Below are 25,272 nucleotides of genomic sequence, written 5' to 3' on the forward strand. Positions count from 1 at the left end.
TTTTCTTTAATAACACATTCAACATCCTATACTTTTTCTATTACACTTGCCTTACACTCGTCTTTGAAGGTGAGTTTTTTTACAGCTTGATAAACATTTTATTTGAAGAGACAAACATTCATGCTTAGTACAGAAACACACAGATATGAGAGTCAGATTAGCATTTTCAATTAGGTTTAACAAAAGCTGGTTTACCCCCTAAAAAATTAACTTCACTTTTGCAACAATGTATTATTTTTTCATAAAGAAGACTATAAAATACAACCTGAAAAAATCTCAGTTACTGAAAAATTGCCTAGGATAGTAATGAGAAGGAAGCTGCACAGAAAATTTCAGTAAGCAGGTCCCATTTTCACTAAAGTCTACAAAGTTAACTTGGAAATTTTAAATACACTTTCTTCTTAATTATACCTATTAGCTTATTTTATGTTTCACCAAAATGGGCAGAGTTATCATTAGAGTCCCTTCTCCCCACATGTGCTCTTTTTCCTTCCCCTGTATCTACTAGCTGCTTTACTGCAGGAAAGATAAATAACAATCATGAAAACAGCATTTTCTTACAACAAATTGTGTGGATAAGTTACAATTCAAAAGCATCTTTTGATCCTAACTTACTTTTCCTATTTGACTCAAATTTCTACAACAGCCTTCATCCTTTGGAATCTCAGAAGTTTAAGACACCAGTGGGTGTCACTAGTGAATCCACAAACATTGAAAAATTAAGTTCAGCTTTTTCCTCCAAAGCCCAAAGATGTTTGCTGGTTTTGTAAAATTTGTAAAATTTAACCCAACCCTACTAATATAACACACGTTGCATTACTTGCTTGCAGAAAAGGCAATTTCATATATTTATACCTTTTGAGCAGAGCAGAGTTAAACTTGTAACAGTTTGAAATTTTCTTAGTTTTGTTCTGTAACTTAAGATCTCCCAACAGTTCTGCTTCCTATATGCCTCCTATAAAGAGTATCATGTTTTGCCTAGGGAATAATATTTTTAAACCAAAATAACATTACAGAAATAGACATTGTCTGTGGTGCTCTACGGTGATTCAATTTAGAAAACAGGATAGCTTTTGGTAGCCCACGTACAGCTGGAGTCTCCTGTGGGCAGATGACTTTGTGCCCGAAGAGGTAATAATATTGTAGCCCAGCCAGAAGTGTGTACTGTGACCACATCATCTCCTGCTAGAATCAGCTGCAGTGTCCTAGCCAGCCAAAAGCCTCAGGCACACATATTGCTATGGAAGCATAGCATCAATAAGGAATTCAGATGCTTTCTTAAGAAGTTCCACTGCACTGTCCACTGTACTTGTTTATATGGAAACAAAATCATCTGCACTATCACTGCAAAAAACCTCAGAAAGCTTTCTTCTATGAGCCCCCATACATCTATCTTTCTGATTCCTGATTCCTTAGTCATTAGATAGCATAGTCAAAAACACCCAGTGGGTTGCCACTAATGGAGACTGGCAGACAGGTGTAATATATAGATGCAAGTCAAAGCATGCAAACGCATGTGCTGGTATCACCAATAACTTCTGTAACAGCTACATAAAAATTTTAAGGTGGAGGCACTACTACTCTAGAAGGCAGAAAAGTTTTCTTAATAGACTTGTGCCCAATGATTGAAGTATAGATAAAGCCTTAACATGGATTTCAGCTCAAAATCTGGAATATTATAATGGCCAGAATTTCTGAAACAAGTACACAGATTCACTGTCCATTGCAGCATCCAAAGAAAACCAGTTGTTTCACATTTATGAAGTATTGCTGATGCTGGGGACTGAAGTCATTCCCTGAAGCAGTCTCTACAGTTCCTGCCACGTGGTAGCCCAAAGCACCAAAAAAGACCATCTAGATGTTGCCATGCTACAGTAAAGATGATAACAATGATATTCTGCAGTACAATACTCAAAACACTTATATTTCCTTTGTTCTCTTCCTCATGACAAGACAACAATGTGAATTGAGGAGGAAGCCTGTTCTCAAGCATTTGTATGAACAAAAATAAAAGCAAATACTAGAACTAAAGCAGCAGTCCAAAAAACCCCAAACGCCCCACATTTTAAGACACAGAGTAAGTAAAAAGTTATAGCTAAGATCTAGTCCAGTCACTGCAGAGGCCTCTGAACTAATGTTCTGTTGGGTTAAGCATGTATAGTTTCAGGCTCAAGACAACTTTTTTTACACTTTGACCTGCCTGTTGTTACATTGGTTCATAGAACAGCAACAATGATTTGAGGATCTCAAATATCTGTACATAGACTTGAAAGTATTTGTTACTGTACACACAGAGACAGAAAAAAATAATACAGTGCATATGAAGGTTAGCCTTTATAATAGAAAGAGATATGAGTATCTAGTTGGATTTCAGTCACTTAAGGATACTTACCTAGCTATCAGTATGCTAGTCAGAATCTAGTATTCTACAAAGGGAGCACGCATCAAAAGAATAGTAAGATCCTCTAATTGTATGTAAACATTCCCACCAAGCATCATCTTAAAGCATTTTCCAAGGCAAGCTGCTGCAGCTCACAGCATTCTACCAGCCAGGACAGATATGGACACGAAGAAAAGGCAAATGGATGATGGTTTTATAGACACATGGAAGCAGACAGCTGCTATTTGACAAAAGGCTGAAGCAAATAAATCAGGAGTGGGTCAGCTCTTAGGCTCTTGAAAATGAGGAAGTTTTTGTTTGCTAGAGCAGAAAAGGCAAAAGGTAATCTGAATAAATGGAAATTTTTAATTTTAATCTAACATCTTACAATAAATGACACAAATTAAGCACCAGTGAGTTTGCAGCTTGTGATGCATATCGTAAACTGTTCAGAAAATACATGTCCTTTTTTTTCCTGTTACAAGAGGCATGTGAGTATGTGGGCTTTCATGACACTAACATGCAAAGTGGATGGCTAGCAATAGGGAGGTACTGATCTTATTCAAAGATGAAGAAAATGTAATTGCACTGTAAATTGTAATACAGGATCTATAACATATTTAGCCCAGGTCTATGAGAACAGTATTTTTAGAGTATACACAAGGCAACAGTAGAAGACAGTTTATAAATAACAAGCTTACACCTGCTATTTAATTTATCTACAAAGTGACACTAATTATCTTGAAGACAGACAAGTTTGTTGTCAACCTGCCTTGAAAAAGAGGTACAAAACTTATCTCCACAAAACCTCTTAAAAAAACATCTGTGAGGGAGACATTGGAATAATGTTTTGCTAAGGTCAGAACAATAAAATAATTAGCACTTTCCTCAATACAGGGAGAAAAAAAAAAAAGTGTTACTGTTTGGATTCCTAAACAAACAAGGCAAATATGAAAGCTAACTACTATTACTAGGTAGGAAAACACAATATTATGTCATACCCTGAAAAAGAGCCCCCAGTAAGTATATCAATGAACTGGAAAATCCTGCAGAGCTAAAAAGGTAAACAAATCAAGAAGTCATCAAATCCACTAAAAACTGCTTTACATTTCCATCTGCTTTTGTAAACTTTTGTAAACTGTTTTGTAAAATTTCTTGTTTAGGAGGGGTATGCATGACAGAAAGAAACGTTATCCCACCTAAGCATATATTTTTATTAATTATATTTAATTTTCAATAACTGGAAACGGACATACAAAGAAAATCTGCCCTTCCTTGCATCCTGAGGAATCAGTTTACACACACGCATGCACACATATAAATATTAACGTATCTGTTTCAAGAAAAAGCTTTAAAAAAACCTCCATAAATCTGTACTTGTAGTTACAAATACAATAACAAACCATATTCTTGTTTTCGATAAAAACAAAAGTTTGTCTCTTTGAGTGTAAATCATGCATGAAAGGAGGACAATTTTTTTTAAACTGCATATGCTTCACATGCTGCTTCAAACGGCAAAGCTTTGCGTGCCTGGCTCAGTGCCAGTTGACAGCTCAGCTGGATATCAATGCACATTCTGACCCCCCTTGCAGCGTGTCACTTCTGAATTGTTTCCGCAGTAGAAAGTTTATTCAACCTCTCTCTCAAATTCAGTGGACCGACCATCATTCTGCTATTTAATCATAGCAGAACAGGATATTTTTCTGACAGCACTAAAGCCAAACAGCAATTCCTAATGAACAGCTTGATACAAGTGGAATTTCAACTGTTTTAGCCTCAATTAATTCTGCTGTCAAAACAAATGACTGCTTTTAGTGTTTAGATGTCAAGCTGCATCACAAAGGTCAATTTTGTATGTACACAAACACATACGCAATCTTTTTCTTGCTATCATCTGATCCTGTGACATGTTTATCAAAAAATTTCAAGCTTTCAAATTTAGGAGCCAGGAAGCTAAAATGTATTTTCTCAACTTTACTCTTTCTAACACTAACTTATCATTTTTTATTGCCTGTCTAAAAAAGATAAATGATTTTATAAAAAGATACAGAGAATTTTATTTTTCTCCAGAAAAGGACTTTGTATTCTAGATTTAAAATAAGAAGAAAGAAAAATTCAAGCATAGCGTATTTGTTGGAATGTAGACTAAAGATGAATGGCTGTTACCATCTTTGAGGAAAATAATGTATTTGTGATATATCTATATCTATATCTATCTATCTATATAGATAGATAGATACAGATATATATATATATATATCATGCTAGTACCAGACTGCTGCAAACAAACATTAGCTTGCGGATTCAGTCAGCTCTACTTTGCCAAAAACAGGATAAGGGACAGAAAATACAACTGGCCTGTTAAAAGGCCAATCTGAGAGAAAATACTGAATTAATACTGGTAAAACTGTATCCTTTAATCTAATTCTTCAAATGCACAGTTTCACTACAATAAACACTGAATTTCTGACTCCTCTTTGTAACATCTTCAGGATTATGCATTGGGCTAGCTGATGCATAGCCTCTAGAGATGCTTAAGACTTGACTGAATCCTCCATTTTTTCAAAACTCATGTTGAAAAAAGAAAACTATAGCATGGTGATAGTACTCCTTTTGAAAAATAAAAGATAAGAGGTGATAGTGGCAGCCTAACTACAATTATCAGTAGCAACATATGTCTTTTTTTTAAATGAAGAAATTAACATACAAGGAGAGCATCTATTAAACAAGCAATCAATTCTAACCCTGCACTCAATTCACCAGATCAAAGGAAACATTATTCATCTCAGGCTCTTTTGGTACTGTGGGTACAAGCTTCATGAATACGGCAAGCACACTACTCTCAAGAGGCAGTATTTCCATGTGGCATACAAAGCAAAAACAAAGCAGAAAAGGATCATAATCCAACTAGCTTTAAAATAATTATCAATTAGATGCTTATCAGCAGCCAGATTTTTTTTTTTCACCTAAACTAAAAAGGTGGCAAACATCTTCAGTTACAAAGAAAATATTTTTTATTGCTCAGATAAGACAAGAATTTTCAACAAGATTCATTAAACACATATCCAAGGTCAGAGATCCAAGCAGACTGCAACACCTGATTATGACAACAAACACTGGAAGTTACGTGCGGGAGCTACGGACACGCACACGACCAGTATGATCAAGCAATGCCAATTTATTGAAGGTAAGAAAGCCCTTTTAGAGCTTTCTCCTTTGCACGCAAACGGTACGTGGTACAGTCCTTATGAATGGACAGTTAGCTTTGTCCACGCGCTTCAAGCCTTCTTGCAATTGGATAATAAGCGCCACACTCAATGTCTTTCTCCGCCCAACCCATCTCCTGGGGTTGGTTGGTTGTTGAGTTGTTTGTTCTATGTCCTTGTCATGTCCTTGCTGAGGCATGCACACGTGGAGGATTGCTCACATGTCCATTATCTCCCAACATATCCCTCTTTTTGTTTTTGAGCAATCCACATTCCTTGTGGGCTTTTTTGCGAGATTGTTAATACAACAAACTAAGCACGGCAAAATAATAACAAACATAACAATTCCAACAATTACAACAATTCTCCCTTGTAACAACTTCTTCAACTATCCTGTGAACATAGTTAACTTTCCTATGTAACTTGGGCCCTACTGGTTTGGAAGGGATTTCAATAAACACATTCAGAATGTATGAGCATTGATCACTGCTAGAACCATTGCAAGGTTTAGGACTGTGAGCTTGACCTTCTTTCCAAGGCCTCACCCACCGAGATGGAACCCACTGTAAGCTATGATCTGTAAGGAAACACATATAACCTCTGCCTGTTAATTGTACTTTAACAGGTCCTTCCCATTGCCCAGTATTTATTTTTGAACATAACTAACGGTTGTTGTGCGCTCACAGATTGTTCAGCATCACCCTTTATTGCTAAACTGTGAATCATCATTGGTGGTTCTTGACGTTCTCCTGTAAGCCTCAAAAAATTTAAAACATATAAAACTCTGTTTAATTGTTCAGTTGGCATCATACCTGACATTCCTCCTATTTGTTTTTGAAGCATTTGCTTCAGAGTTAGATGAGCTCATTCGATGATTGCTTGTCCAGTGGGAGAGTGTGGAATTCCTGTGCAGTGTTTAATGCTCCATAAGATACAGAAGCGTTGGAAGCGTCCAGAAATAGATGCTGGACCATTGTCTGTTTTGATCTTTCTTGGCACCCCAAGTACAGCAAAAGAACTGTCTAAGTGTTTTTCAACATGTTTAGCTGTCTCTCCAGCTTGAGCTGTAGCCCAAATAGTCATAGAGAAGGTATCAATAACAACGTGTACATATTTTAACCTACCAAATTCTGCTATATGAGTAACATCCATTTGCCATAATTGCTGACAGGATGGGCAAGAGGCGACAATGCCCTTCGCATTCGCAAAAGTAATTTTAAATTGTTTATGCAACATTTTTGCTGACTGATGTAAAAAACTATGAGATTCTCTAGCTTGTGCGAACAAATGTGGAGAGGGCCCAGACCAGGTTGGAGGAACCAACTGATCAGCTAGTTCATTTCCATACCCTAATCCTTCTTTGGATTGGTGACTTTGACGTAATAATGTAGACAACACTTCTCTGATCAAGAGTGTGAACTAGTTGTTGCAACAGTTTCCCTAAGTATTTATTTTTTACTTCTTTTACTTGTCTTCATTCAATCCTTTTTACTACTCCTACTACATAGAGTGAATCAGACACTACATTTAATCCCAAATCTGGCCAGGACAAAAATGCCCACAAAACTGCTTGGAGTTCTAATGTCTGCAAGGAATCTTCTCTTTGGCCTTGAATGAGGTGTTACTTAGATTCCTCTCCTTCTAACCAGGTACATGTAGCTTGCTTTGATTTTTTCCCTGCATCTGTAAAAACTGTTAACCCTTGAACTGGTACTTCTGATTGCATTGGAAAATTTTAGATTACTTGGTTCATTAGCAACGGTAGTAATCGATGTGCTGAATAAACATTAGACAGTTGGCCAGTATAATCTTCAAGAAAAACTTGTAATGCCTCAGAACGTCTAAGCAGCCATTCTAAATATTCTTGTATTAGTGGGACAATAATAGTTTGAGGATCAGTGCCTATAATTTCAATAATTCTGTGTCTGCCTTTCATAATTAACTGTGATACTAATTCTGCTCTTGTAGTTATGGTTTTCTTAGGGGTATGTGCAGTAAAAATCCACTCTAGGATTTGCAATGGTTGTCTTTGTTCTGAGTTCCATTGCATAATGATGGCTAATGGATATTGTCTATTTCCTCCACTATTAATAATCATCAGTTGCACTGGGAGCTCCAATTGTATTCGTTGTTGTGATGGTTTAAGCCCTGCCAGGACCAGCGACCACGTTGCCATTGTCCCTCCCCCACCCTCAGCTGGTCAGGCTGGAAGTGAAGCACAAACCCCGGGTTAAAATAAGAATAAATTTAATACAACAGTGTAATAAGCAATCTGAACAACAACAGTAGCAATGATAACAACAATAAACAGCAATGACAGTAAACAAGACAAAAGATATACAGAGAAATACCGCAATGGATACAGACATCCCTGTGCTCCCCGCCACCAAAGCCACAGAGGAAAAAGTTCCCACGCTCCCATGCCTGGACCTGACATCAGCATGGTATGAATAACCCGCCTGGAGATCCCTTCCTCCTCTCTGCTGGGGAAACTTAACCCTATTCCAGCTGAACCAGGACAGTTGTGCATGACGCGACTCTTATCTGTAATTTTCTGCAAAGCAATTTTATGTTCCCGTGTCAAGGTTCATTTACTATCAGCTTGAACAGTAGTGTTCAGTAATGGCATTAATGGCTTTAAATCATCATTGGTAATACCACATAAATTTTTAAGCCATTGGATAACTCCAATCATTTTTTGGACATCATTTAATGTGTGAACCTCTGTGTTAATTTTTCATTTCTGTGGACTAATAGTGGCATTGGTTATTGTCCACCCTAAATACTTCCAAGGAGAGGTAGGTTGTACCTTTTCAGGGGTTATTTTCAAACCTTTATTGGACAGTTCCTTTTGCAAATGACCTAATATAACTTCTGATTGCATGTGTTCCCTGCCTATTAATATATCATCCATGTAATGGTAAATAATTAGTTGGGGAAACCTTTTTCTGACTGGTTCCAATGCCCAGGCAACAACGATTTGACACATAGTGGGAGAATTCTTCATCCCTTGAGGTAACACTACCCAATGATACCGTTTTGTTGGCTCAGCCTTATTTATAGATGGTACAGAGAATGCAAACTTCTCCCCATCATCCTCATGAAAAAATGGTGCAACCACCTCACACACAGCAGCTGCATAAGCTGTAACATTAGCTTGCTGCATCCCTCTATTGGTTAATTCAATCATGTCAGCACAGACGCTCCTTGCGGGAGGGTAACTAACAACCGCTTGGTGGAGGGGTTAGCATTCTCAAAGACCATTAATTTAAACACGTTTTCCTTCATTTCTACGGTCATGTCATACTGCTGTTCAAGAGAGTCACAGAGGTGATCTACAAATGTAGAATAAGGCTCATTTGTTTTACTGTTTTACTTGTTTTACTGTTACAAATTTATCTTGCCGTTTCCCTTCTGTATAGGGCACAGACATTAGGGCTTGACAAGCTAGTAACTGCAATAGTCGCAACACTTCATTAGAGAAATTGACTTGCATATCTACTGCTGCCTAATAACATTTGCGCTTGAACGAGATAAAGTGGATCGCCTTGTGGTCGTGGCTGAGCTTGCTTGTTATTAGCTAATTTAGTCCATGCACTTTCAGACACCTTTTGAGATGGGAGTTAATATAACTGCCACTATTTGATCAATATCTTTTGGAATTAACAGTGATGATGAAAAAATATAATTAATAATTTATTTTGTTAATTGATGATGAAGACCATTTTGCATTACTGAAGCTCTAGCCCTTTCAAGCAATTTCCAATCTAAAGGATCCCATTCATTAGTACCACTAACACTATTAACAGAAGCAGGAAATGCTTGTACGCTTTCAAGGAATAAAAGACCCCTCCACTATAGCATCTCTAATAATCCCTTTCCATCAGCGCATGGCCACAGAGGCACTCTGCACCTGTGAAGAAAAAAGATGTGAAGTTGTAGGGTGAGACGAAGGAAGCGCAGCCTCCGCCTGTGATGATAACAAGAATGGATTAGAAGCAGGTACTGGAACTCAATACTCAGGTGGTGGATCAGGAGCAGACGGTTGTGGTTGCGTGCCAGATATAAAGGTATATGATCTGTGCTCCATTTTCTCCTCCCGTGTTGGAGCCAGTTTATCAAGCTTGCCCACAAGTTGCAGGATTAAGGTTTCTTCGTTTGAAATGCCAAATTGTGAGGTGGGGGTTTTCTCTCCCTGCAAGGAAGGCGCAGGCAGCGATACGTTGGTTCCGCCCATGTTCCCATCACGCTTCGCCCACTGCTGGACTCCGGCGACTTCCCCGGTCTCTCCTCACTCTCCTCTCTCACGGCCCAGGCGCACTTCCAGCATCTCCAGCTCCTGCCTGAGCAGCCCCCGGTCCAGCCCCCACTGCCTGATGCAGCCCCGCCAGCATGACCGATGGAAGCAAACAGGTTTTTCGGCTGACCTAACGTGATGGGATCTGCTAGCGGCGCAGGCAGCAGAGGCGGCATATCAGAGCCAGAAGCCGCTTCTATAGCTGCAAAGGCGGGAGTACCAGCCACGCGGTTGCCAGCCACGTGGTCGTCGCTCAGCTCCTCTATTGTTTCACGGATCAGCTTCCAGAGCATGGGATAGTCGCTCACTTCTTCTGCCAACCTTCCCCTCTCACTGATCACGTCCCAAAGCTTTTTTCCTATGGATTTCCATGTAGGTATCTCAAATATGAGACCTGCACCTCATGGAGAGGGTATTCTGGAGGACTTTCACCACTGCTTGCTTGTCCCTGTCGAGAGCAGACCCCATTCCTCCCCGGCCGCCACTTCTTTTCGCAGATCTTCAAACCAAATTACAGCACAATGCTTCTCGCCTTCAGGCTCCGGGGCAGAGCCTGGATCAGTTTCGACCGGCTTTCCACCCAAGACTGCACCTCCATCAAGTCCTCAGTGAAGACTTGTGCCAATCTTAAGTATCCCTGTTCGGGCTCCAGATGCGGGACATATGGACATGCACATGACCAGTATGATCAAGCAATGCCGATTTATTGAAGGTAAGAAAGCTCTTCTAGCTTTCTCGTGTGCACGCGAACAGTACGTGGTACAATCCTTATGACTGGACAGTTAGCTTTGTCCACGTGCTTCAAGCCTTCTTGCAATTGGATAATAAGCGCCACACTCAATGTCTTTCTCCGCCCAACCCATCTCCTGGGGTTGTTTGCTGAGTTCTTTGTTCTATGTCCTTGTCATGTCCTTGCCGAGGCATGCACACATGCAGGATTGCTCACATGTCCATTATCTCCCAACGGTTACAGCCACAATTTACCAAAGCATGAGGTCCATGAGCAGCAAAATTAATGCCAGCTAAGACACCTGTCATGGTTTCAATGCAGCCGGCAGCCAAACACCATGCAATCTGCAGAATGCTATATTCCCTGAGTCCAATCCTCCACACCACTTCCAGCCCCTTTTCTCATCCTCTTCTACTCTCTTCCTGCTTTATACTTCAACTTCACCCCATATTTCCTTTCTGGTTGCATAAACAACTGGATATGAAATGTGGCTGGTTTTGAACTATCCACAGCCTAAATGGCTGACCAACATACACACATACACATAAACACACTCAGCTGTCTGCTGACTCTCCAAATGAGTAATTTGCACCATAACAACTGCCTATCCCTCACATAGCATCACTAGTTTGAGCCCTTCTTCTCTACTCGACTCCTTATTTTTATAAATTCTTTGAAATTTCTACTTTTCCATTAAACTGTGTGGGGAAAAAAAACTAAGAAGCCGCAAAACTGCATATGCTTAGTCTATAAATGTAAATATCTGTAACAAATGGCTCTGCCTGACTGCAGGGTGCATGATGCACCTGCTGAAAGTAGACCATGCAAGTATGCAGTGATGAAAGAAATGCATAGACACACTCAAGTAGCTTACTTCTTAAGTAAGAGCCAGCTAAGATTTTGGAACACTAGACATTGTAAACATGTTAAATTATAGCCTTATGTCTAATACTGGTTTTCTAGATATCCTCTTTCCCCCCAAAGGGGCAATCAATAGAGAAAACTCTTCAAAACAAATTCACTTCAACATTAAATAAAGAATTTAAATTACAAACACTTAATAAAATACAGGAATTTGAAATTTTATTATTATGGTTAAACCAGGTCTTAGGTCTGTGCACTTAGCTCAATTAGCTACTGCTTAGACATTTTCCTTTTTCCTAACCTTATACTAATCAGGCAACAGGTCAAGGGGTACCCCAGTGTACCTTACATTAACAAAATGCAGACAAATCAATATCCATCATTTAAAATGGAATTACTGACACAGAAGGCCACCCACGTGATCTAAAACAATTAAGACAACAATAAAAATATAATGAAGACAAAGTAGAAAAGATCTTCCATTTTCTAAGAACCACCATGGACACACAAGGTCAGATACAAGTCAAGTGAGAATTCATTTTTAAATGTGAGAATAAATATTTGTGTTCAAGAAAGAGTATGACATACAGATCTAGTTGACAAGACAGTCAGTTCAATGCAGAAGTTGTCCGATGGTAGTTTGTCCTGGTATAATGTACCATCACGGTGCAGTATTGTTGTCAATGAAATTATGAGTTAATTAGAAGCAGAACCCTGTGGAACACAACTTAGTGACCACTAACACTAGACAGACTATTATACAAAAAATTTAGGAGTTATTTAAATTTTACTAGAAAGGCAGACTATTAGGCAAGGTATGTGGTTTTGACTTTGTTTTTAAGTCCGACTTTAGCTTCCTGTGTTTGCTCAGAACTACATTTTTCCTCATAAAGCTTGTGTTAAAAGACTCAAGCCATTGCTCTTCTCTAACATTGCAGTCTACTAAGATTAAACCACAAGTACAGATGTTTTTAAATAGGTTTCCAAATCTTTTCAGATTTCAGAAACTTTAGTTGAGTAAGCTTTATCTTCTGATATTAAAAAAAAAAAAAAAAAGAGAAAAGAATATACTTCTTCCTTGTAGTTTTGCTAAGAATGTTCCCTGTGAAAATTTCACATTTGAAAAGGCCATTTAGTTAATGGCTTAGTTAATTCTGTCCAGAGAACACTTCCTATCTTAAAAGAATAAATAAATAAATTAAAACCCCCAAACCTTTCCATCAATATTAATTCTATATAACGTTACGCTACTTTAAGTAACTAAAGTACAGGTCTTATTTATTAGCATAAACCACACTTCAGTAAGTTATTTCTATTTTCAGATGTTTAAAAGCTCTTCAGCATTTTTTTTTAGTATCATAGTAGCCCCTATCTTGCATACTACTGCATTTTCTGATGACCATCAGCTAATTAATATATTTTTCCTACTTAAGTTACTGAAATGGACATTGCTTTGCTCCCAAAGCCCCAAAAAACTATTTGTCTCAGGCTGCAACTGGGTTTTTTTGTAACAAGAAAATCCAAGAGGACCCAACAGTACTTCCATGAATGTCCAAGATCCTTCAAAACAGACGTTTGTCCTGTTGTATCTACAGATGTTGTCTAAAGGTATTTTAATCAATGCTACTAGTCTTCCATTAGCATTAGGAGACTTTTAGAACAAAACTTGTACCGTTATAACTCTCCAGACCATTAAAAAGAAATAAATAACAGTCTAAACTGTGTCTGCAACTTAGGTATACGCAATTATTAAAAATCTATGCTGGCAGATGAGACTTCCTAAAGTCCACATGAGCTCTGGCAGGTTTGTTGTTTATGAAGGAACCCAATTTTTGCAGGCAAAATAAAACACATATCTAGGATGGCAATCAAGACACATTTGTTGGTACAGGTCTTGAGCTTGCAGCACCCCACCAAAAACAGTGCTCTACAGCATAGGACCCTTAAATACTTTTGTACCAGCCTCAAGCCCAGCTTCTCATAAATATTCACAAAGATATCCACACTTATTTTTTTCCATTAATTTCTGAAATATAGCAATGATCTGTTTTCTTTTACAAAGAATACTTTTCTGAATCCCTTGGATATTGTCAGTGTTGAAAAACTAAACATTCCTCAGTCAGCCTTTGGCATAGAATTATGTGTGGGCACAGGCTTTGAGAAACAGGGAAACTTCAGGCTATTTATGGACTTAATTCACAAGTGTTGGCAGCATTAAAATATTCACAATATTTACAGAAAATACAAAGAAAATTATTTATAAGAACATAAAATAAATACCTGCTTTGTTACGTTTCCTTGTGAAAAAGAAGCTCAAAGATGTCATGCAGAGCTGTTCAAAAATTACTATTAGCCATTTTCTGTGTTTATTTTCATCTACTTTGTTATTGTTTAGTGTCATAGAAAAGCATTTTTATAAATGCCATAAACTATTATGTTATCAAACAAATCCATGGAAAAATAAATGCCACACCCAGAACCATTTCAAGACTTTCTCTCAAAGCAGAGTTCATTATTCAAGCACACAAAAAGCCAGGAGCTTTAATCAAAGCAAGCTTCGGTACTCCATGGCCCTTGTTTTGCCTCTCAATCTCTAGGAAAGGACTAAGTTGTTTCTAGAATTTCTTAGAGGAGTAATTCTTACTCTTAACCCTTTTTCTTCCCCTTTATCCTGTTTATCTTGTACATTTCTGCATCAGATAGAAAACATGTAGTTTAACACAACACACTAACTAAACAGGAATACTAACATGAAGTGAGCACAATATGCATTTACAGCATTTGCACTAGCTATTTGCACTAGCTTTGCAGTTGTGGTGCAGTTCCCTCTTATAATCTTGCATTCACTTTGGAAAAAACACATAAGCAATACACTCCCCATAAGCATTTAGGACTAGAATGCCAACATAAGCAATTAGAAAAGACCTGATAGAACATCATAAATTCCCACCAAACTTTGCACTAGGCCCCTACCACTGCCAACAGACAGCCACATAATATAATACTCTAATCAAATAATCAATAATACAGTTAACTGAATCAGAAATCAGTTTAATTAAAGCCTAGGTAAAATTCGTTTTTCAAATGTTTTCTAAATTGAAGCTTTAATGCTTTATGATTCTGGTAACAGGCAATGCCGGCAGCATTTATAAACTTGTAAGGAATCCAGATTAAACTGCTTGCTTTGTCATCCAAATAGCAAACATTATATTTATCAACAGATTTGCAGCCTATGAAAAGTCCACATTGCTTTCAGCAGAAATTCCATACCTAAATAAACCACTATTTTTTAAGATTTCAAAACACAAAATACGTTAGCTCTCCAGAAACAGAGCTCCCAAACGTGATCCCTCAGAACAGACAAGGATCACCAGCACATTAACGAGAATGCCAGGATATTTTTTTCTGATAATGCACTACCTTGTGAGGCAGTAGACATCTTGACATTATAGCTATCTTAAGTCATGGATAAAATTCTCAATTCTAGACTACTTGACAGGCTTCCCAGAATTTCAAAACAATTTAAAAAAGCATAATCCTGAATTAATGTCTTCATCTGACATCCACAACCCTAAACTTACCCACAGCTGGTGTTACCATGAGCCTTGAGACAATATTTTCTGCATGGGCAAATAAAGCAAAACAGGTTTCAGCAGCTCCAAAAAGCAACAGGCCAAACATTGTTTTTTAACCAGAATTACTGCAATTACTGACCAAATTGCCAATTTCTGTATTTGGTAAGGGAGGAGACAGAGTAGGAATTTTACAGTTCTTTTCTGAATTTTGTTATCTGTGGATGCACCATCCGATTAAAAGGACTTACAGTATTATTCCTAATATCTACAAGGACAAGGAAGACAAAAGTCAAATGCTTTACTGTATGTGCAAGAGCCTGTGATGGCTGATTAGCAGCAATTATGGATAACAAACACTGTGGAGTACTTTCATTACCATCTAATCCAAAGAGATGGTGGATTGCAGGCACTAATTTCACAATGTTTTAAACTATGTCAGTTTCTTCTAGCCCCTCCATGAAGTTCAAATTTATTGGATGGATAATGAAAGGATACAAGAAGTATTTTTATGGGCTTGTGCTTTCCACAGCCCAAATTCTAAATACTTTTACTGGTACACTTAGAAGACAACTTGCATGTGACTATTCCTCTTTGCCATATCTCTGCCTACTTGTATGTAGAGTTGCAAATCATGTTCTGGCTTCTTCAGACTGTGAAAAATGGATCAAGTTAGCACAAAAACAATTATTTTTTTTTAATTAAAAAGATGACACAGGTCCTCTCTCACACTGAATAATTGCACAGCATATGTACTAACTGCTATCTACAGATCATTATATTATTGGAGGGCTAAGGAGCCAGCAAAGATTATGGCTTTCCATTTTTGTCTGTACTACAATAAAAATTTTTATTTCCTCTTTATTAATTTTTTAATAAAAAAATGCAAAAAATAAGAACAACTTAATAAATTACCAACAGCCACTAACAATGACAACAGAACAGATTAATGAAAAGAAATGATCTGGATTTGGCTTTTGTTTGTTTTTTTGGGCAATGCAGCACAGTTGAGTCTTCTCATTTGGCCTTCAAGGCCACTAATACAGGGACAAACACACAAAGTTCCTCCCATATGAGAAGAGGGCACAGTAATTCAATAGCTAAAAATTAAAAATCATTCATGACCAACTACAGCTATATAGGCATTCATTAATCTCTTCAAACACATTAGATATTATTCTGCCAATTTCAGACATAAGACCTAGGAAGAACATGAGCTCATATGCCCTAGCAGTTTCCATTTCATGAGGCATCAACTCTTCATACTGGAACAAACGAATTTTTTAATAGATTATGAGAAGATTAAGTAAATAAAGCTAGCATTTACTGATATGTCATTAATCTGGAACAGACATCACCTCTGTTATTGATTTAACATATACTTTGGGCGGAAGAAAAGCAGACACCTTCTGCCATTCAATAAATGAATTTAACAAGGAACAAACAGAAAACGGATTCATCAGAAGTGGCCAACAAGTTTTGATGAACACTGCGGGACCATGTGAGTGACAAAAGCATCTTCCAACCGATGGTACCAAACCTGCTATTAGAGGTAACAGCAAGAACATAGTATGGAATCACAGAAGAGTTTGGGTTGGAAGGGACCCTTTAAAGTCATCTAGTTCTAACCCTACTGCAATGAGCAGGGGCAGCTTCAATTAGATCAATGGCTCAAGCCCCATCCAACCTGACCTTCAATGTTTCCAGGGATGAGGCATCCACAGCTTCACTGAGCAATTTGTTCCACAGTGTCTCATCACCCTCATTGTAAAAAGTTTCTTCCTTATATCTAGTCTGAATCTATCCTCTTTTATCTTAAAACCATTACCCCTTGTAATACTGCTACAGGCCCTACTTTGTTGTGCTCATCTTTCTCACAAGCCCCGTTGTAATTATTGAAAGGCAACAATAAAGTCTCCCTGGAGATTTCTCTTCTCTAGGCTAAACAGCTCCAACTCTCTCAGCCTGTCCTTGATGAAGAGGTGTTCCATCCCTCTGATCATTTTTGTGGCTGTCCTGTGGATGTACTCCAACAGGTCCACGCCTTTCCTGTGCTGGGGACTCCAGACCTGAACAGAGTACTCTTGATGGGGTCTCATGAGAGCAGAGCAGAGGGGCAGAATCACTTCTCTCAACCTGCTGGCCACACTTCTGTTGATGCAGCCCAGGATACGGTTGGTTTACTGCACTGTAGGCACATGTTGCCGGCTCCTGTCCAGCTTTTCATCCACCAGTACCCCCAAGTCCTTCTCCTCAGGGTTGCTCTCAATCCCTTCATCTCTCAATCTGTACTGATACCAGGAGATGCGCTGACCCTGGTGCAGGGTCTTGCACTTGGCTTTGTTGAACCTCGTAAGATTCACAAAGGCCCACTTCTAAAGCTTGTTCAGGTCCCTCTGAATATTAAAAACAGTTCAGAGGACACACTAAATTCTGATCTGAAGCCTTACTGGTTACAGCAGGTTCTGCCAGCATTCTTTCTGTTTTTCAATGTTTTACAATAAATTATTTTCTTCAGTTAGAATTAAAAGAATTGCAACTAGATATATATGGCCATTTTTTTTATTACACTGAATGGAAGTGAGAAAAATAACTTCTTCAAATACTGTATTACTAAAATTTGTAAACTAAAAACTGAAATTAAAAAAACACATGGTAAATTCAGTAAGAAGCAGGTGATAAAGCTGATTAGGTAATTTATTTATGTAGCAATTGAAAAAGAGCCTGTGGGAATACAACGAAAGATTGGAGAGAAGGACTGTAAACATACTCAACTGACTTGCAGCTGGGGTATCGAAAAACACATATATCATCCTGATTGTTGTTTAGCTTTGACTGTTTGATGGGTGGAAAGTCTGTGCTTAGATAACACAGACCTGTTAGAGACTCAAAGACACACTACTGAACACCCTTGAGAGTTCTGCCCTGCTGTGGGAAAGATCAAAGCACAATGGAAAAGTACACCTGTGAAAATCCCTAATACATACAGGTAAAAGCAACAGGTTCAAGATCTTTTATTCATCCTCCTCTTTCTGGCTAGCAAGGATTGAGCTCTGCATTGCCTGCATCCCCCTTGCATGCCTCTGCCCTGGTGCTGCTGCGGATATCCCCCCAGGGCCATGAGGTAACAAGAATAAATATACTCTTTGCATTTAATCGGTGGTTTTGTGATTTTTTCCTGCATCCTGCCTGTGCATACCACACAGAGCCATTTGTACAATAGCCCATGAATGAAGAAACCACACAAAGCATTACTGCTTGAAAGAAACGTTATTTGTATTAGAAAAACTGCTAAACTCTAGAAGCCACTGTATATTACGACTTCAGGTGACAGAAGTTAGCCACTAGAGGGAGCCCACATATCTGGTACAAGGGACATCACTGTACAAAGAAAAATTTCAGATATGCAGATGAGAGTTTAAGAAAATAATTGCCTATATCTAGGAAACTTTACTGTAAATTGTTTATAGTCCGTGTAATAAAACAGTCCTTCTCAGTACGTCATTTCACATTAATTCTTATTTTCACAGATACAAATAAAAGCAAGTGAACTCTGCCATGAAGAACTGTAACTATAGCTAGAATATACTGAGGTAAACTAAAATACTTTGCTATGTGTTACCTTTTTAGGGTTTTTTTGTTCTCAGAATTCAGTATTTCAGAAAGAAGACCAGTATGCAGCTTAATATATTAGTCCACAAATAATATGGAAGAGAGAAGGTCTACATAGTCCTGGGGAATTTTAAAGTATTTCCTTCAAACAGATTTAAGACTGGAATCTTGAGCAACAGTAACAACCATAAAATACAATTGTTTTGTACGCCAAGTCAGTATAATTTTTACACTGAATAGCTAGATTTATCTGAGGAGCCATCTCCTCCTCCAGGCTGATTAATAAACACATCACACATAGAAAGACTTCCAACATTTGCTCCACAAGTTAAAATACTACCAGGAACAGTTCTCAAGTGCAGAAAAGTATTTTTTAAAGCAAGAAAAATTACCATACTGGATATTTCCATTTCATTTTTAGAAGGCTGATACCTCATTTTTCCTTCTAAATCTTTGTAATTTTCAAAGCTGTATGATTCTAAGTTAATAAAATTACTATAATAGAAACAGTAACCATAAATAACATCACTAGCCATCTGTGTTTCTAGTCTTTGACACTTCACAACTTCTTGTGAACCTGTATTTTTTACTGCTGAATTTGCCTATGCTTTCCCTCTGCACCATGACTGCTTTACAAAGTTAGTATCAATACAACAATTTAACACTGTAAAAGAAAAATACAAGGTGCATATATTTCCACACTGAACATACTATCTTTCCTTAGAATACTTTGCTATTAAGAGTTGAAGAAAGGAAATTTGCTACGGCAAAGCTTTTATTTGGCTCCAGAGAATACAAATGGGATTTGAGGAATTCTGTAAAGTAGCAAGTACAGAGCGTGTATAACTTCTTCCACTACATTAAAAAGTGAAGTGTTACTTTTCTTACAATTACTCTGTTATCTAGCACAAAACCAAACTAATAGCATGAATGACTCAAACAGCACAGTGCTCTAGGATACGTTAGCAAGGGGTTTTGTAGCTCAGGGAGTCAGAATCCCAAATACAAGATGGAGATCCCTAGCCAAGACATTTTGGCAAAAGCTTGTCAAAGAGGTCTGAACGATGAATTTTCACATATCTTTGTACTGATTTCAGACCAGCTGAACTTGAACCCCTGAAATTCTTTCTCAATCTTTACTGAAAAATTGCAAAATACAGGAAAACATTTGAAAATTGTCCGCACATACAACTTTACCTCAGCCCACTCACGTATCAGCATTAGTGTATCACGTAAAGAATATGAAACTATGTTATGTTAAAAACACCTCACAGAGCTTGATAAGATATCTAGTAATCATATTTAACAATTTAATACAAATTCTCCAGATCTACTCTGTTATGTACATCCTTGCCCTGAAAAAAACCTTTGTGCTTCTATACTAGAAGACAGAGATGCTAGTCAGGACTCCCGGTGCTGAAGAACATACAAAACAGTACTACTGAATTCCTGTATTCACACACACCTAGTGACTGTGTATTCATGGGCAAATAGTAAAGCAAAGTCTTTGTTTTTCCTACAAAGCTTGATACACAGTACTGTGAGATTGTATACAGTTCAATAAGCAGCTTTATAGACATCTGTTCTGAATATATTAAGAAATTTATGGAGAAACACAGCACATAGTTTGTACAAGGAAGTTTCCTGACAAATTTCACTTGATGTACCAAGGAACAGTATAGTTTAAAAGATTCCTTGAAGGTCTACATAGAGGGCTATAAACTGCCATGCTTTATGAACACACATACTACATGTACATAATAAATTGTCTGTTATCAATTTAGATTAATCTTTCAATATCAAAGCTAATGAAATCTGAGAATTTGAAATTTCAAGTACATTAAAAATATAAACCATTAACAAATAGGAGTTTGACCTTTTATTAGGAGTGGAAATCTACAGTTTTAAAATTAACATTTACTACTCTGTTATATTTAATCTTACCAGGTCTTTCCTTGCCAGTTCCTTTTGACTCAGCAAATTTCTGTATTAAACTCTCAACCGTAGTATTTGTCATGTTATTAATAAACTCTTCGTGCACCTTCAAAAAAACCACACCACACACAAAAGGAATTTAAAAAACAGTAATTGAAAGAACATAATTAACTTTAAAAAGTGGTTTTCTCTAGAGTTAAGGTTCAAAATACTTCCCTCTGATATATTTTGCGGGGCTTCCAGAAATCAACAGGCATTTTATCAAGAAGATTGCTTCTTTGCTCTAGTATTAGCAAGTGTGTGTACAATATAGATACAAATTAAGAATTAAAGAATCCAGCTTGATGGTGGGTGTAGGATATATTTCCACTTCTTCCATCTAAATGACTTGTGTATATATAATCTTCTGAATTTGTCAGCAACATGTCCCACTACCATGTCAAGAAGACAAGTAGTCTCTTAAGCCAGCACCAGTTTAGGGTGTGAACTGTAACTACTTCATTATCACAGCTCCCACCTGCTTAAGTAAAAGCATTACAGTTGCAACGTTTTTTATCTGACAAAGAAACAACCACATGTTTTTGTTAATAAGAAGTTTTTCCAACCATGCTTTAGAAGTAAATAGCACGACCCTTGTGACCATCATTCATTAGCAGAAAACCTCAAAATTGAGGAAAACAGTGACTCTGTGCAAATAAAACTACACTTCAAAACATCTAAAAATTATGGACTACTTATAAGGATTATTAATTAAACAAATTTACATCTAAAGAAAAGTTCCTATTAAAGTTTCTATTACTGAAGATCTTTTGCTCAAAAAACCCAAAGTGTATAAAAAATGTTGAAACTTTTGAGTGATACAATTTTAAGTTTTAGTCAAAGAAAGCACAAGTATCCCACTTATCTGTGAAATGAGTATATTAACTATTATATTTAATATTTAGGGAACAGGACTTTGAAATACACTAAAAATTCTTCAAATTGTCAAATACTTGGTTTTCTGATAAGACAAAATTTATTCAGACTTGGTAAATTTTGTGATACTGAAATTATAAATGCAACAGAAAGCCATAAAAATTTGCGCATATGTCAAACTTAGCATCATTTGAAATATGTGATCTTCTAACTGCCACAAACACAGTAAGAAATGCTCCATTTAATAGTTAAGAAAAATATGTAGCACAATTCAAGCAAACAAATAATAATATAAACATTACCTCTCCTATTTGTAAGTGAATTTCTTTTATGGTATTTGACAATGATTCTATAATCTCCTTCATACGAAGAAGGTGTGTTTCTTCAATGTCTTGAAATTTCTGTAAATCAATAGAGACAATTAATTACAATGAAAACATTTCTTGAAAGACTAAACCTTAAATTTTAATAACTAAATACACTAAATGGAAAAAAACAATTATTATATTCAGATCTTGATCATGATAATTACAATGTTTAAGAAGGAACGTATGAAATTCACAGAGCTATGAAATAATGTACTTTAAAATACAATATATCCTTTTCAGAACCATTATCCATTTTTTCTCCTTACTCTTTAAGTTTCACCCATCTTGGTTTTAAGAAAAATCTCACCTATTTCTACCAAATGAAAATAGGGCTGGAGAATGTTTTTTAAAAATCTCTATTTTCTCCATTACTAAGAGTCTCATTTTTTCATCTAAACACAGAAATCTTACTCCTGGATCTATTTTGCACTTCCTTCTTAATACCCTCACCTCCCACTCACAATATACACATGCATTCTCTTTTTCTAGTTAAAACTTGCTTCTTTAAATATGATTCATTTGTTTGATCTTCAAACTTACTATATACAATCTTTGCACAATTTCACACCTTCTGCCACTCTGATTCATAAACACACAGTCACATACAGACAAATCAAATGTCTAACTGCTAAACTCTCAGTCTTTCTTTTGCCATCCTTACATACCTCTCTAGCCATCAATTAAGAAGATTATTTTTTTTCTCCAGTAGCCTTCCTTTTAATTACAGAGAATATGGTCATTCTCTGTAGCCTACTCTATGATGTCACTTTTTTTACTGATTGCCTTATCATATAAACTATATTATTTTGCTTGAAAAATTATCTATGATCCATCTCTATAATATCTGCTCTCAATCACTATCGGGATGTCAACACATGTACACAATGTGTCCTTCCAATGCGTGCCTGTTTCCACTACATAATTTTAACCTAAACGCCGAATCAACTTTTGAGATTATGCCAATGATGCTTCCTCCATGTTTGGCTTGATAAGCATATATGGGGACAAACTCCCCATAAAACTGTGCAAAACAGAGGTACCAGTCTCAATTAAATTTAAATACAACTTCTTTATAATGCATTTCAAAACAGCTGGTCATTCAGAGAATTTTTTTGTTTCTTGTGTCAGTGGAAAGCATCCTTCGCCCCCCAATTTTTCCTTATTTCTTGTTTATTGTTTTAAACAAGAGCTAAAGTCTTCTAAGTAGAAACATCTTGGCCTTGTACACTATATAATACAAAGAAGTTCTGATCAAAGAATAAAGCTAGGTACTATTATACAACCTCATCATTCAAACCAAATTGTTTACTTTCAATTTGAAAGATCAGTCCAATTAAAAAAGATGTACTGAAATGCATCTGTAATGTTAATGACGAAACAAAGCCACTTCTTAAGTGTTTGAAACTACAATGCAAAATTCATCGACAGAATCTTTAGCTGTCCAACTCAGTATACGTAGTTTAGGCAAGCATTACTTCTTTTCACAAACGTGTATTTTCCTCTAAGTTTTACAATGTTTTTTAAAAATGCATTATTACTCATTCTCAACCTTTATTTATATGCAGACTGCTCAACAGCAAAATCATCTAAACTCAACTCTACTCAGTTCTAGATATGACAGAAAACTTCTAAAGAATAATTTCACACTTTCAGCTATCAGATCCTTTCCAATAACCTGACTGTGCTACATGATAAAAAAAAGTTTCTATCAAGATGGAAAATCTCAGAAATAAGACATTGTGTTTTCTTAGCAACTGCATATCAATTGCATATATTGCAATTACTGCAATATAGCAAATACAGCTTTAGTCTGAAAAATTTTTCAACATGAGGAATTTCTGTCAATCAAAGTTCTAAACAACAGTGAACCAGGTAAGATAGTAAATGACAAAATAGGAAAACTATGTAAAATTTATGCAACAAGATTGGTAGAGTTTACTAAGAAATGAGGACAGCAATGTTCCCACTTATTACTACATGATTACCTAGAATAATTCTACAGCAACTGAAGATGTTTGTCCTCAGAAAAATAGTATGTGAAAGTATATGACAGATTTAAGATAAGCCAACCGATTTTGCAGTGAAACAGCTGAAAATGCTCATACTCCATATTGATTGTTTTCAGAACTAGTATATTTCAACTGAAATGTACTCTAAGATAAACAAGGCTGTGCTTTATCTAGAAGTGGGCTTTCACATATTAATGGGTGCTGTTACTTTTCCTGTTGCAACATCTTTAAAGTAGCCTTCCTGAAACCAAACTGCAGATGCAGCTATACACTTAAAATTAAATTTCACAGATAGGACTTATACTGGCAGAATGGCAATTTTCATTCCCAAGGTGGACAGGTGTGGAATGTTTCCAAGTGTTTATTATCATGTTAAATGAAAATTTAAATTTTAAGTAAAAGGGTTGTTGCAGTTAAGGAACTAAGGGAATTTAGACGTGTGGTTTGTGGTGAAAGGTTAATTAGTACCATTTTTGTATTGGGAAAAACCCCAACCCAGCCCAAACCAAACAGATCTTAACTGTCGTCCCTTTGCTCCCCCAAAACCACCAAAAAACAAAGCCGCCCAAAAGCATGGTAAGGTTTTCCCAGCTCTAACATCTGCTATAATATAAAATCTTTTTTTCCCTCTCTACATCTCAGCCTGGTTAAAATACATAAAACCTATCTAGTAACACAAATAAGAAATCTAAACAAAGAGCACACCCATATTCTGCCTCTAGATACAAAATAAAATGTTACTTCTCATCCTTTTGTTGTAGTCGATTATTCAAATGGATTTTTTTTTTCTTTAGTACATAATGAAAAGTTTGCTTGCTAAAAGGCCCTACATTTTCCTTCACTATTTCACTGACAATAAAATCCATTTCAAATACTCATGTTTATTTTTTGTCAGTTCTAAACAAGAACTCATTCTCATTACTCACAGCTTTCCTGATCACTGGGGACATGTTACAGTGCAATTTAGCAAGGCCAACATATTGAAGTTACTGATATTATTCTTCCCCTATTGTTTCAGACAGCAGTAAGTCAACTGCTATAAACACAGAGTCTTTCTTGTAAGGTAAGCAATAGACAGCAGATAGCTTTTGTGAGACTAAATGAAGATTTAAAGCAACCTGACTGAACTTGCTCTGCAGTGGATCAGAAGCATTCACAGGATCTATTTCAGCAGGGGTTCAGTAACCTCCACAGCAAGGTAAAAAACAGGGCAGGAACTTCTTGATCCAGAAGAGCCACACTTGTATATATGACTTAAGACAAATAAATGGAACATTTCGGTATTTTGTCTGGCATTGATTTCTTTGTAGTGAAAGGTGTGGTCTACAGTGAAAGTCTGGCCGCACTACAATTTATACAAATCACACAATGATGGAGTTACTGG

The 25,272-nt window shown here is 36.8% G+C and overlaps 1 protein-coding gene across 2 annotated transcripts in view; it reads right to left on the minus strand.

The window, feature by feature from the left end:
- FCHO2 (FCH domain only 2) overlaps positions 1 to 25,272 on the minus strand; it is a 96,410-nt gene that overhangs the window by 49,291 nt on the left and 21,847 nt on the right. For both annotated transcript variants that reach the window (XM_026866767.1, XM_026866766.1), the window contains exons 6-7: positions 21,814 to 21,912; positions 20,606 to 20,702 (exon numbers count right to left, since the gene is read on the minus strand). In XM_026866767.1, the coding sequence (XP_026722568.1) occupies positions 20,606 to 20,702; positions 21,814 to 21,912 (196 nt within the window). The remainder of the gene's footprint in view (positions 1 to 20,605; positions 20,703 to 21,813; positions 21,913 to 25,272) is intronic.

This window comes from Athene cunicularia, assembly GCF_003259725.1.
Source record: "Athene cunicularia isolate RWA chromosome Z unlocalized genomic scaffold, athCun1 chrZ_part4, whole genome shotgun sequence".
In the NCBI taxonomy this organism is placed as follows: domain Eukaryota; kingdom Metazoa; phylum Chordata; class Aves; order Strigiformes; family Strigidae; genus Athene; species Athene cunicularia.